Source organism: Ciona intestinalis, chromosome 4, assembly GCF_000224145.3.
Source record: "Ciona intestinalis chromosome 4, KH, whole genome shotgun sequence".
In the NCBI taxonomy this organism is placed as follows: domain Eukaryota; kingdom Metazoa; phylum Chordata; class Ascidiacea; order Phlebobranchia; family Cionidae; genus Ciona; species Ciona intestinalis.
The window spans coordinates 4,663,031-4,676,374 of NC_020169.2; the positions used below are offsets into that span (position 1 = coordinate 4,663,031).

The following is a 13,344-nucleotide window of genomic DNA, read 5'->3' on the forward strand; positions in this document are numbered from 1 at the left end:
CGCGCATCTCCAATGTCGGCAAAGGAGAGAGCATGATACACTCTCTCTCATTCGCGGGTCGTTCCCGTTTACTATTGTAGTCAATGGAGTCGATAACGTTTTATGTAGTTTTTCTTCGTTTTTTGACTTAATTTAAAGTTATAGTGTAAAACAACTATTTTCTAATATACATATTATTCTTACAAATCGTTTGTTTAAAATTTTTAACTAATTTTTTTAAATAATTAAATTTCCTAAACAAGTGGTAAACTGTAAGCGTTACCCTACTAAATAACTAAACTGGCCTAATAAACTTGAATAGTTGGTATAGTTTTTAAAATAAACAGGTAAAACCTTCCAAAAATACTATGCGCCTATCTTTTACAATGGAGACGAAGGAAAATGGGGACAGAGTTGGCGGTCACGTGAATAGAAAAAAGAATATATCACGGTTTTGGGCAGTTGCGCGTTCTACTCCTTTTTTATTTCTGTGCTCCTAACCCGCTCTTCAATAATTATTATTATTCCACGCTTTTTACACATCGTCCTTCCAAGTTGCAACACGATAGTATTGCAGGACGTGGCAGTTCAGATGAAGCAGCTTTGAGTTAACTCGGTTTTGCATCAGATTTGGATTATACTATACATGCCACTATACAAGACTGAAGTAAGGTATTGGTTTTTAACTAGTTTTGTTTACTTTATACAACAGCTATACTGCAGTTACTACATTATTTGCCTAACGCCCTAACTTATTATTAGAACTATATTTATAATTTTTAATAGTATGTTGTGCCTTTCGTTTAATATAGGTAACCGTACTTCATTTTCACGAGGTATGCGTGACGGTTTTTGTTCCGTAACCATATACGTCACTCGCGACGTTGATATCGTTTTTAACAATCGGTGCACAACGCGTTTGTTACGTTATTAAAATCGCCGAATTATTCCGTTACGTCAGTGGAAGGACGACCTCCGTGATCGCTCGCGCTTTCAGCATTGCTAAACCACGCACACGCACCAGCGAACTTCGGTTTCTTCTGTACACGATTGCGTTTCGCGACGTTTGTTTCATGGGGCCCCATGCCCGTTTTGCGTCGACGCAAGGCAGATTATATATATATACATGTTCTAATTATATTTGCGGTTACCTGCGAAGCAAGAAGATTAAAGAACTGGTAAAGTATAATCACATTTGGCATTATTACGTACATCAGATATTTTCTAGATATCAGCGATGTGACGTCACAAAGTGGTGATAACGCGAAAGAAGAACCCACTTTGTAAGTTTTGTGTGTTTTTATACCTACTTATTTTAACAAGACAATGTTTAATTATTCATTTTATTCTAGAAATGGCATTTGACGTCACAGAGGTCCAGTAAAACGTTGCACAAACAAGAAAGAAGGTAATTTTAACCTAATAGTTTATAAACCGAAAATTAGCAATTTTATTGTTTCAGTGAAGACGACAAATAAAGCTGAAGGAGAAAAAGCGCAAGGTATAGTATATATTGTACTTTTTGTAAATATTGCTTAACGGAAATATAATAGCGCGGGGGAAGATGGGACACCTTTAGCACGCAATATCCAGATATCCTAATGGTATTTTAAACAATTACATTGATATGTTGAAGTCGTGAAGATACGGTTTTATATTTCTTTGAATTTTCATTGTGTGCTTCTGAATTGGACGGAAAAATAGAATAAACAGGTGTCCTATCTGCCCCCATCCTACTATATGACTTCTTTATATATTATAAAATTGGAATTTGCTAAAGGAAAAAATAGGAAATAAATTTATAAAGATTGGAATGTAAGCGACACATTTGAATAATATGAAGTAACCCTATACGTTTTATATTGCAGACGAAGAACAGAAACAAAAGACGAAATGCGAAGGATAAATGGTTTGGGGCTTGAGGTTGGAGTTGTGTGCTATGTTTGCTCTGTGTATGGCGCGTATATGTATGTTGGCTGGTCTACTCCCACATTCCTGCTGGACCTAATGTTGCCAGCTACTTTTGTCAGTCACTACATGGTGCATTTTGCACGTCATTGAAATATATACAATGAAACTATCGCGAACATCTTGTTGGATCGGATTTTGTGTGTGTTATTGTGTTTCTTCTGCAAAGGTTGAAATTTTTAGAGATTCTGTACTGTCCGAATCGCTTAATAAGAACGACATGTTGGTACACAAATACTAGCGCTATTGAAACATGCAGTAAAACATATGCGCATAAACTTTATCAACTTTAAAATATATATAATACAACACATAGTAATTTTTATATTAAAACGTCATAGCGTGATTGGGACGATGGCCACGTCACAATTACACTATGACGTCGATACGGTGGGTTAGAGCATTGTCATGACCCTGTGTTCGGTGCGGTTATGTCAGTCTTGATTGAGTTACTTAACGGTCAGACTGTTGCGTGGACTTCGCCGCCAGTGATGCAACGCTCGATTTTAGGTCACTGCCAATGCGGTTCGTAACAACCTGACGCAGTTTTGTAACGATTGATGCGGTGCGTATAACAACCGAACGTTATTATATTGCGTGAAGATGTAACGAGGGTATCGCTGTACCAACATGGCGACTTAACAGGTGATTGGGAAATGCGGTACCGTTGTGAACATAGACACTTTGTGGTCGGACATTTAATATGGTGTACACTGCAGGTGATTATCCTTCAGGATTTGAACCATATTTTTCCTGTAGATATTTTAATGAATATGTCCGCTTTCTTGTCTTTCTGCTGCATGTTTTATTGATGCCTTTAAAATATAATTAAACTAAAACGCAATTAAGCATCTTTATTATTAACTGTATACGATTTGTAATGATGGTATAGTAGGGAAGAAGATATTTTTCGTACCATTTGGTAGAAAACAAAGAACATTTAAAGAAATATAAAACCGTATTCAAACGACTCCCATATAATTAACCGTTGTTAATTGTTTATAACCCATCAAGATATATTTGGAGATTATGTGCCAAAGATGTCCTGTCTTCCCGACCGTACTATATACTAAATTCGCGGACACAATAATGCTGATTTGTAAGTTATCCCGCATTGGGGCAGTATAGAGATGCGTTAGATTGATTTCGCGCTTTGTGTAAACCCGCCTTGATAAACAAATTGTCGGCACCTCTCGCAGGAGAAAAACAAGTTCTGGGGGTAGGAATAAAGTTTTCGAACTCTCAAAGCTGCTGCAAAGGGGAACTCCCATGTCGGTCAAATTCGTAGACATTAATTATTAAATGAATATTTTGTCCCCTGTTTAGCAATAATTCTATAATTTATGGGGTGAAGTTCTAAGATTTAGACCAGATTTGGCCCGTTACCCCTAAATACATACACACACATTACCAATCTGTTGTTTCTGATACTTTTACAGAACTCTGCCACACTGACCCTAAACTTTAAGCTGCAAGCAACAGCATAGTGTGTATCATATACAAGTGTATTTATGTTTAACAATACAAGAAGAATAAACATGACGAGATGCAAAACTAAACAGTTTGGTTTTACTTGAACAATGTTTTCTTACGGATAAGATGGTATAAAATTCAGTAATTCACTTTGAATAAACTGGAAAATTTCAAGCAAATGCTTTGTTACCAGGTATTTAAAACCTGTGTGTATTTTATAAAGGTTATAGTTTGGGAAAAATGCGGTCAAATTTACAAAGCTACCTTAAAAATGATAAATGTGTTGCAAACAAAATGAACGGCGGATATATCACAGCAATATTTTCTTGATGACATTTGTAAATTTAGGTTTTATAAAGGTTATAGTTTGAGAAAAATGCGGTCAAATTTACAAAGCTACCTTAAAAATGATAAATGTGTTGCAAACAAAATGAACAGCGGATATATCACAGCAATATTTTCTTGATGACATTTGTAAATTTAGGTTTTGTAAAACTTTTAAGTTCGTCTTTCGTAAGCCATGCATGTTGCAACACTTTATCCTCGCATAGCTTGGTAGGAAATGTAAATTTAGAGTCTTTTATAAAAACTCTGGGTAGATATGCGTTGTAGATGAACAGTTTTGCTCCGACCAGGGAATTCTCGCGTGCGTCTTTTGGGAATTTATATTTATAAAACCCTGACGGGCCATTTGAGATGAACGCCGCACCAACGTCTGTCCCACAGTGAGATATTAACGCTCTTTCAGCACACTAAAGAGAAAAGATACGTTTAATAGCTTGCGGGAAGTAATAGACATAAAATAAACCAGTTACATATGATACAAAAATAAAACAGAAGTGCTTTTAGTACATTAGCCTTAATCATATTAAGTTTTGTGTTATACTTTAGCTCAGGACTTATTTTTGTTAGTGATTAAACTTTGTTAGTGTAGTCAAACTATCGAAGAAAGAACCAAGTTTATGTCAAACAGGTGCAAATTGAAAAAAAACAAAAAACAGACAGCGCAGTAAACACTGTTGGGCATGTTGTAAGGTAGTATGAGGTCACACCAACCATGTACCAATGACAACAAGGTCAATTGTTACAAAACAATCGGACACAAATGGAAACAATCAATCACCTCAAGTGACAGCATAATGCAGTTTGTAATTTAAACATGAACACGGCCTGAGCTGCTTTAATAATACTGAAGAGCTTTTAGCATGAATTAATGTTTTTATGCATAATGATTTGCAGATGTTTTTATGCATTGCATAAGTAGTGCACAGTACACTGCAAAGTCGTCTATTTATAGAGCATATCATGTAATGCTTTATGTGTAATGCATCCTGTTATACTTCAGTTTATACCACCCTATTCACAATTATATAACTTGCAACACTTATCTCATAGCAGTTTACCACAACAGTTTAATTTAATACAACATTTTGGAGTCAAGCTTGTATTTTAATACCATTGCCTATGTTAGTATGACCTATTTACATCAACATATAGCTTATGCATATCAGCATATGCTTATATAAGTGTGACAACTATACCTAGTTATATAACAGACAACGTTGTTATCAACACTACCTGTGTTGTCAATTAATTCAAGCAATGCAATTATATAATGTTAAACTCCGTTACCTGTGTTATAAGTTATTTTAAGCAGTGCAATTAATTAATGTTAAACTTGTTTACCTCTCTAAGTGTTTCTTCTTTAGACCAAGGTTCAACCGGTAACATCCAAACATTATCCTTGCCCAGCTTTTGTTGCGTCACCATCACCAGTGTTTCGTTTGGTTGTCGATTTATATTTGTTCGGTCAGAATCTTCAATGGCTGTAAAAACAAAGAATTAAATTAATAATTAGGACTTACATATATTATGTTATATGCTAAGCCATTGGATTAAACACATTTATTAGCTGGATTTGGCTTGGTTAATCACTGGATCAGAAAAGTGATTTGCAAACCATGTTTCCCATGTGAATCTTGTGTAAATAGAACACATAGCCACACGATTGTAACAGTGCATAAGTTAACACAGGGGCATACTATCTATTTCCCACAATTTAAACCAGATAATCTAACTAAACTAAGCACATACTGCTAGCATAGGTTAATTTAATTACAAATATACAACAAACTATTTTTTTAAAATGTTAATTTACTAATTGTTTCATTTTCTTCATAGAACTGTTGTGCCTCCAATTCATTCATTTCTTCAATATCTTGGTTGGCAACTTTAAAATCCATATCTTCTGGATTCTTTTCACCACTCTGTAACAAAATGAAAATGGTAATTGTTGAAGTAGGCTATAGGACAAGTTTGTAAATTGTAAGTTAACTATGGTCTAACCAGTCAAACAACGACTTAAAAAATAGCACCCCTAGAATTTTAACTCGGCAACTTAAGATTATGTATACAAAAACCTAAAATATTTCAAATGTTATGGATTTTTGTCCTTTAAAAATTGTAAATCTCAATATTTAAAGTAGATTACCTCTATGTCTCTAATAAGGTTAGCTTGTCTGTTTTTCTCAACTTCCCAGTCGCTTAAAACACTTCTTTCATATTCGTTTAAATCGCTGAGCTCAGCATATTTTTTTTCTATTTCTTCGAGTTCTGTTGTTAAGATTGGAAGACGAATCTAAAAACAAAATAATAAAAGTTATTTTTTGTTTTACAGGAACAGTAACATGCATTATCACCCATAACAGTTTAACATACTGCATAATTTTTAACCCTAGAGGATTTTTCACAAGTATCACAGATTTTTAAGTTTCTATTCTATCTATGGTTTTGCTGTAACAATGGGAAACATAGAGGTAATGTCAACAAGTATACATTTATAACCTACAGCAAATACATTGGACAGTATTTGTTTGCAAATAAAACCCATAGTAATACAGGTTATCTCTAAAACTATTACCAAACAAACAGCTGCGCATATTTTCCATGGAGAGGGATCTCTGTTTGCTGAGAGTGTTTCCACATCCAAGTCACATGAACGATTTGGTTGTGTAGTTAGCGCTCTTTTTGGAATCTTCGTTTGTTTGATAGAGTTGAAGAAACATGGGTAAAATCTGCCATGTAGTACACTGGAACATTTCGAAACATTCATATCTAGAGTAATAGTTTAAACAGACATAATACAAAACACACAAGACCTGAAAACAAGTTACAAGTATAGGTCAACATAGTATACTTAAAATAAATGGCACAAATATGTTTGATTACATTGCATAGCTCTGAATTTGTACGTCCGATGTACTTTTTTCATAACAACGGTGTCACGTTAAAGTGTCTTGAAGCTGGTCCCACTAATTCATCGTAGCTCATTCGTTGTGCTTGTTTCTCGTATTCCCAACAACACGTAACTTTAGGTAGCACTCAATGTATTCCGTTTACTTCACTATGGTATTTTTTACATCTTTGTTTACTACCCATCACAACACTACGACAGACATAACGATACGGCGACACAGCCTCTAGCCCTCTACCTTAATAAAATCTCACCCGTAAATAACTTGACTTTCGGCGTAATTTGTAAAATCTGACTCAGCTATATCGTCAATAATTCGTATCGTTACAAAACTCATTCGCATTCTTTAAATACCTGACACGTTTCCACGTGTTACGCAGACACAAATGTTCGTAAGATCTGCATCGGTCAGTAGACAGATCGCTGCAAAACTCGTTATGTTGTTGCTAAGGGAAAGGTTGCCACTACGGGAAAATGTGTTACGTAAGGTCGGTGCGGTTACTAAGTTGTGCGTTTTCAGGGGTGTAGACAAGTTAAAAAATTAGCCTGTCACATTGAATTCATTTAAAACACAGTTTGGGACTTAGGTCATACTTTGTAAGCTTGTACGTAGTTTCTGTTATGTAATAGTAATATTAGTTTAAATTTTGCGCGGAAAACCTGTCTGTACACTGATATCTGAAATCTTTTACAAAACGTTTTTTCAATTTTATTTAGAAATAACAGATTTAAAACGAAAAAACAGCAATACAAGTATATATATGTAATGTTCAAAAACCCATAGAACTTCAACAGAGTGCTGATTCTCAAAAGTATTTTCCTATTCGATCATATACACAATACTCTTGCTTCTCATTTGTATTTTAATAAAATATGCATTTGTGGTCAAAACCACAGCGTATGTAATGACTTGTGCTACTTATTTCTTTTCTTTGTTGTCTGGTTCTCGCACCAAGCTCAAAATTTTGTCAAGTTTTGCGATTTCAATCTCATGGTCAATACCAACATTTTCTTCTCCCTTCTTTTTCTGTTAACAATACAAAGTGTTGTAATTTATTTTAGATTTCTAATATGTCCAAACAAAAGCCTAACGTTACTTATTAGACATTAAATAAATTGAAATAATATAACTTATTTAACCTCGCAGGGCATGGACATTCTTTATACCACATGGTTTAGTTTCATACACCACCCGCACCCTTAGAAAATACGACGCATGTAATTTGTAGACAATTACTATTTTAACTGATTTTTGCTTTTTTTGTACGAATTTAATTATGCAATAAAGTATGATTCATGATCACCAAAGTATATCTAAGCTACTTTTTATCAGACGCTTGTATTACTCACCTTTGGAACTTTTCTTAAGTTGGGAGAGAGCTTAAGACTTGTGACGTAACCCCTTTCATCACCCACACAAATAATCATGTGTCGAGGGTTGAACTCAATGTGAGTAAGTTTGGTTTTCTTCTTCTGTACAACTGATTGCTCACATAAAGCTTCATATTTGTTGATGTTTAAGTCAAAAACATGAACCTGGAAAAAGTTAAAATGGCTTATGGGATATTATTGATCCAGTATATGAATTATAAATGTGGTTAACTTTTGAATTCTTTTTTTTTTCAATGTTAAATTACAATAATGCCTAACGGGAAGTTATTATATAAATATTATTTCTGTGCATTACATTTAATCACAGACAAGGAAAAAATGACTCTGTACCACTAGAAGCATTGAATAAGAGCAGTGTAATTTTAACAATGTCAATTTCACCTTGCCATCAGCAGTTACTGCAGCAAACACAGTTGATGAGAAAGGTGCCCATGCTACATCCCCAACTGCGCTGTTCAAATCGAATGTAAACATTGCTTGGTTGCTGGAAGAAAAAGGTATTATTTCACTGCTTTATTACTGCTGTACCATTATAATCTGTATAGATGAGACCTTACAGAGTGACACTTCATGAAACCACCAGAGTTGGTTCATTAACCATTGCTATACCATTGTTTTATATTATATATAAACTAAGTAGCATATCCCTGTAATAAGGTAAACAAAACCACACAATATAATTTTTTTCAAAAGAAATTGTTTAACTTGGCTCATTCGGAAATGGTTTGAATCTGGTCATTCACATTCATTAGCTACTATATGGTGTAGCCACCAGGCTTACTTTTATCCATTTAAATCTAAATATGTTTTTAACTGTAGGCGTGTTACAACCACTGCTGTTTTTTTGTTTTTTTTATCCTGTCTTTTCGTCCAAAATATTTTTAAATCTTCGCTACCGTTATCAAAGAGGCAAATAAAATTTATTATTATTATATACATTGTTAAAAGTTACTCTATGTACCCATAGTTGTGGTCCCATATCTTGACTGTCCAATCTGCTGAGCATGATATAAAGATATCAGGATGGAATGGATTCCACCTCACAGCATCCACAGCCATATGGTGAGCATCTATTGTGTCAAGGAATTGACTTGAATATGCTTTCGAACATTTGTGAATTTTTCCTTCTTCCGTCCCGACCAGGAATAGATAATCAATTTTTTTGTGGAAATCAAATGAAGTTCCACAACCTGTAGATAGTTTGGATTTAAACAAAACTAAAAGTAATTTATGGTGCTGCTTTCAATGTAAGATTTAATTGCTTTTTTGTAAAGTTTCGTTTCTTCGTTGATGATAAGTTAGTGACTATCACTGTAAATTATTTTAATTGAAACAAAATTGATTACAGTAATTATTATGTTTATTCAGTTTAAATTGCTTCATGCTTTAATCTTTTCATTAATGAAAGGGGGGTTTTGAAATTGTGTATTCATAACCCCTATTGTTTTGTAGAAGTTTAAAAATCCAGAATTATCTCACCTAGGAGTTGAAGTTGTGTACCATCTGGTCCTTCTGTTGGTAAATCATCCACTGTTAGTTTAATGACATCAGCATAGATCAGCTCATCCTACAAATATATGGGTATGTTTAACCTATACATGGAAATACGAAATATAGCAAATGCTGCCTTGGTGCATATCATATTTGTTGTTATTTAAATATTTTTATATCAACGAAAAATGGTTGGTAGGATTATGACACACTATAATACAAAACATGGAAAACATATTCACCACTATTTAGCTAAGAATATTCCATCTTTTGCTTATATTATTACCTTCACAAGAGTCCATGATACAACTCTTCCATCAGAAGACACAGAATATAGGTTAAGGTTGTTATCTAGATCATCTTTTTGCCATTTCACCTATAAATGTGTTTAGGTTTAAATATTATTCCAATGTATTTTTTACTATAAATTATATGCATTTGCCTTTTTACTAAATATGATTCTGTGTTCGAGGACCTGGGATTTAGGATACCCATTTTCATGTTGGTGGTATTCTCACACTTGATATATTTAAATTACCTGCCACACTGGATCTGTATGTTTTCCACTTTTGGCTGTGCTCTTATAAACAGGTCCTGGTCGTTTCTCTTGTGTGTTGAACACACCCACACTGCCATCATAGAAACCAACACACACAAGATACCTGTGGAAGATGGTTTGTTATTAAAATCTTTTGGTAAAGTTAGTTTCTTATAGCCCGGCTTTACAAAACAATGGCTGAACACAGAGAACTGAGGTGAGGCGAGATTAGGCATATATAGTCTCACCACTTTGGTGACCTGATTATAGTTTTTGCACTCTAGTAGATTATCCCCAAAAATTATTCTGTGTTGCTATCCATGAGTGGTAATAATGTCTTAGGGGGTCAAAGATTTAAACTTACTGATAAATTGGATGAATGTCAAGACACATGACCCCACTTTCAGTTGAATAAATATACTCTGGGTGTGAGGGGTTTTTCAAAGTGTAGAAAAGCAGCATTCCACGTCCTTGCTTTGTGAAATCATAGGACCCATGCCCGACAACAAACATGTCAACATATTTCGGATTCCTGGCAAAATAAAACTACAATTAGTTAAAAAATATTAAAATACATTTTCATAAATATGTACTGTAAAGTAATAAAGCAGTCAGTAGTATGTCATTTTAACATAAGAATTGTTCAGCTTGTGCCTACCAGCATATAGAAGTAACAGCCAATCTCTTTGCTTTGTCAAAACTAAACTTCCACAGTGGAAGTAAAGTTCCTTCCTGATCTCGAAACTCATCCGATGCATCCTCAAAATAACTGAAGTCTTGCGCAATGTCATCGAATGTGTTTTGATTTACCATTCTCTCTGTGGATTATACTCATTGTAAAGCTTTGATTGGTAAGGGCCTAACCTCCAAATTAGTTGTGTTGCAATATGTACAAATTGTAAGAATCAGACCATATTAAAAAGAATTCTTTTCACCAATAGTTAACACCCAAAGGTGATATTTTGACACCTTATCTCTAACATGGTACAAATTGCATATAATGTAATAATGCATAGAAATTCAATTTTGTCTTACCAACAATCTTTGCTGCTCTTGTCACTCTAGAAATATCATCTGATGCAGTTTCCATAGCAACTAACTTCTTCTTCGTCTTGTCATCCTCTTTCCTGTACGTTGGTATCTGCTTTGTTTTGTCTTTTGCTTTTTCCTAACAAAAAAAATCATCAGAAAACCTCCGAAATTGTAGGTGATTGTAGAACCAATATTTAAGCCTACTTGTTTTTGTAAGTCTTCATAATATGCATCGTATATCTCCCATTGATTTGCAGTTGATGAAAAGTTGGCTCTTGGTGGTGGTTCAGTAGCTGTACCTCGTTCCTGTTTAATCAAGATAATGTTTTAGAAAGTATAAAAAAATGACACAGCTAACAAAATAACATATTCTATCTTAAAGGGTAAGGTCCTGTTGGCTCTGCATGGCAAGGGACTTTGGATGTAGGCCAGTGTTTTGCCCATTATTCTTAACTAATTCAATATACAGCGTGATCTGCAAACCTACCCTGTATGGATTGTTGAATGTTTGAGATGCACGTTCACTAAAGTTGAATTGATTCCTTAAAGACTCCTTCTTTGGAGGAGGAGCTTCTACTACTTCTTCTTTCTCTCCATCTTCCCCTTCTCCTCCTTCCTCCTCTCCTGCCTCACTTAGAGCAGCTTCACTGTTGAGACAAACAAAGTTACTATCTCAGCACCATGATTCAGTGGTTGGGCACCTGCATCGTAAACCTTACTGGTTCAATGTTTGATGCTTATACCAACACTAAAAAGTGTGTGTCATTGGAGAAAAACATTAATAGATTGCAAACGATTGCAAACAAGCAGCACCTTTGGTGTTCGGGTAATGGGTTCCGGCCTAAAAACTCTGGCCTAAATCTCAAATGCCGTGCAATTGTGCATTACTGTTGGACCAGTGTGGAATAGAATACAAATATAATCATAACTGTGTCTTAGACCTCTCAGTCTCACCTTTTACTCTCTCCCATCCCAGCTTTTGCTCTTTGCCTTCTTGCTTCATCACTATCTTTATGCAACATGTTACCGTCCAACGCAAAGTGAATTGCTATTTGTTCAACACTGGAAGTTTGTTTGTATGTTCGTTCCTAAAACAAAATGGTTATTTTATTTTAAACAAGTTTTTTTTTCTTTGTGTTAGCTTTTAACAGGTAAAGGATTTTTATATTTTATTACTAGTTTTTCACATATATAACCTCAAACATTTAACACTAAAATTTTTCTAATAGCCTTTATGGTTTTCTAAAATTAACTCAATCAAAACTATTAATGCTTTTTATGTAAATTTCTATTTTTGGAATATTTACCTTGAAGTTAAATCGAACAATATTCTGAGGTGCGTGGGGATTATTTGCTGTTAATATTCTTGTGAATTCCTCTTTCAATTCAACTTCTGTTAGGTCAAGTTGATCATCTGGTTTCACAAGAGTTTTTCCGTGAACATACGAGTCATCACCGAGGTCACCAATTTCTGTCATGTCATCATCATCCTGGTAATAAATATGATAAACTTTCATTTCTTTTAAAGAACTATTCTGAATTTGTATATTTCTTTGTTTATTAAACTTTATACAATAATACGAGTCATCACCGAGGTCACCAATTTCTGTCATGTCATCATCATCCTGGTGATAAATATGATAAACTTTCATTTCTTTTAAAGAACTATTCTGAATTTGTATATTTCTTTGTTTATTAAACTTTATACAATAAACTTGTAATAGTTTTTTATGCAAGATCAACATTTATTTTATTGCTTAGTATGAAAATTGTGCAGTAAAATCTATGAGAACAAACATTTTTTTACAATTTAAATGAAGGTTTGGAAATGAAATACCGAATTGCCAAATTTTTTTTTAGTACCACTTACTCTGATCTTTGGTCTCCCTTTCATTTTGCTTGGTTTTGCTCCAATCGTGGAGCCTGGTGGCTGTGGGAGAAACACAACAAATAAATAACTGTAAAAAAGGTGATTCGATTCTTGTAAATTAAAAAACTTAAATTTAACTTAAAATATTTTCGTTTTTACAAAAAAATGCAACATTCACCTTCACAGATTTTGCTTTGGGTGCCATTCTAGTTTTATCTTTTTAATTTGACTCTTTAAAAAATTTTAATTCAGATTATAAACTTCTAAACAGAGATGAACACAAATAGCTAGAAAGTTAAAACTCCGTTTACGTTTCTTTTTGTTGCTACAGCAACCAATATTTGGCCA

At 34.1% G+C, this 13,344-nt stretch overlaps 2 protein-coding genes and 1 long non-coding RNA gene across 3 annotated transcripts in view; 1 reads left to right on the plus strand and 2 right to left on the minus strand.

The window, feature by feature from the left end:
• Positions 1–2,791, plus strand: part of LOC104265631 — a 4,693-nt gene extending 1,902 nt beyond the window's left edge. Inside the window, exons 5-6 of the long non-coding RNA XR_717237.3 lie at positions 1,848–1,902; positions 2,593–2,791. This is a non-coding gene — a long non-coding RNA (uncharacterized LOC104265631). The remainder of the gene's footprint in view (positions 1–1,847; positions 1,903–2,592) is intronic.
• A 643-nt stretch (positions 2,792–3,434) lies between these two features.
• LOC100182692 (39S ribosomal protein L46, mitochondrial) lies at positions 3,435–6,797 on the minus strand. The gene is made up of 5 exons (XM_009860079.3): positions 6,341–6,797; positions 5,912–6,058; positions 5,579–5,687; positions 5,107–5,246; positions 3,435–4,172 (listed from the first exon to the last, which is right to left on the minus strand). Exons 1-5 carry the CDS (start codon positions 6,530–6,532, stop codon positions 3,867–3,869), a joined length of 894 nt encoding a protein of 297 aa, XP_009858381.1. The 5' UTR covers positions 6,533–6,797; the 3' UTR covers positions 3,435–3,866.
• A 643-nt stretch (positions 6,798–7,440) lies between these two features.
• On the minus strand, positions 7,441–13,333 carry LOC778840 (dynein intermediate chain 2, ciliary). The gene is made up of 16 exons (XM_002129258.4): positions 13,175–13,333; positions 12,997–13,056; positions 12,434–12,616; positions 12,081–12,214; positions 11,614–11,773; positions 11,331–11,432; positions 11,130–11,262; positions 10,753–10,912; positions 10,459–10,626; positions 10,095–10,218; positions 9,843–9,932; positions 9,545–9,632; positions 9,027–9,255; positions 8,447–8,549; positions 8,024–8,209; positions 7,441–7,700 (listed from the first exon to the last, which is right to left on the minus strand). Exons 1-16 carry the CDS (start codon positions 13,199–13,201, stop codon positions 7,593–7,595), a joined length of 2,055 nt encoding a protein of 684 aa, XP_002129294.1. The 5' UTR covers positions 13,202–13,333; the 3' UTR covers positions 7,441–7,592.
• Positions 13,334–13,344: the final 11 nt, after the last annotated feature.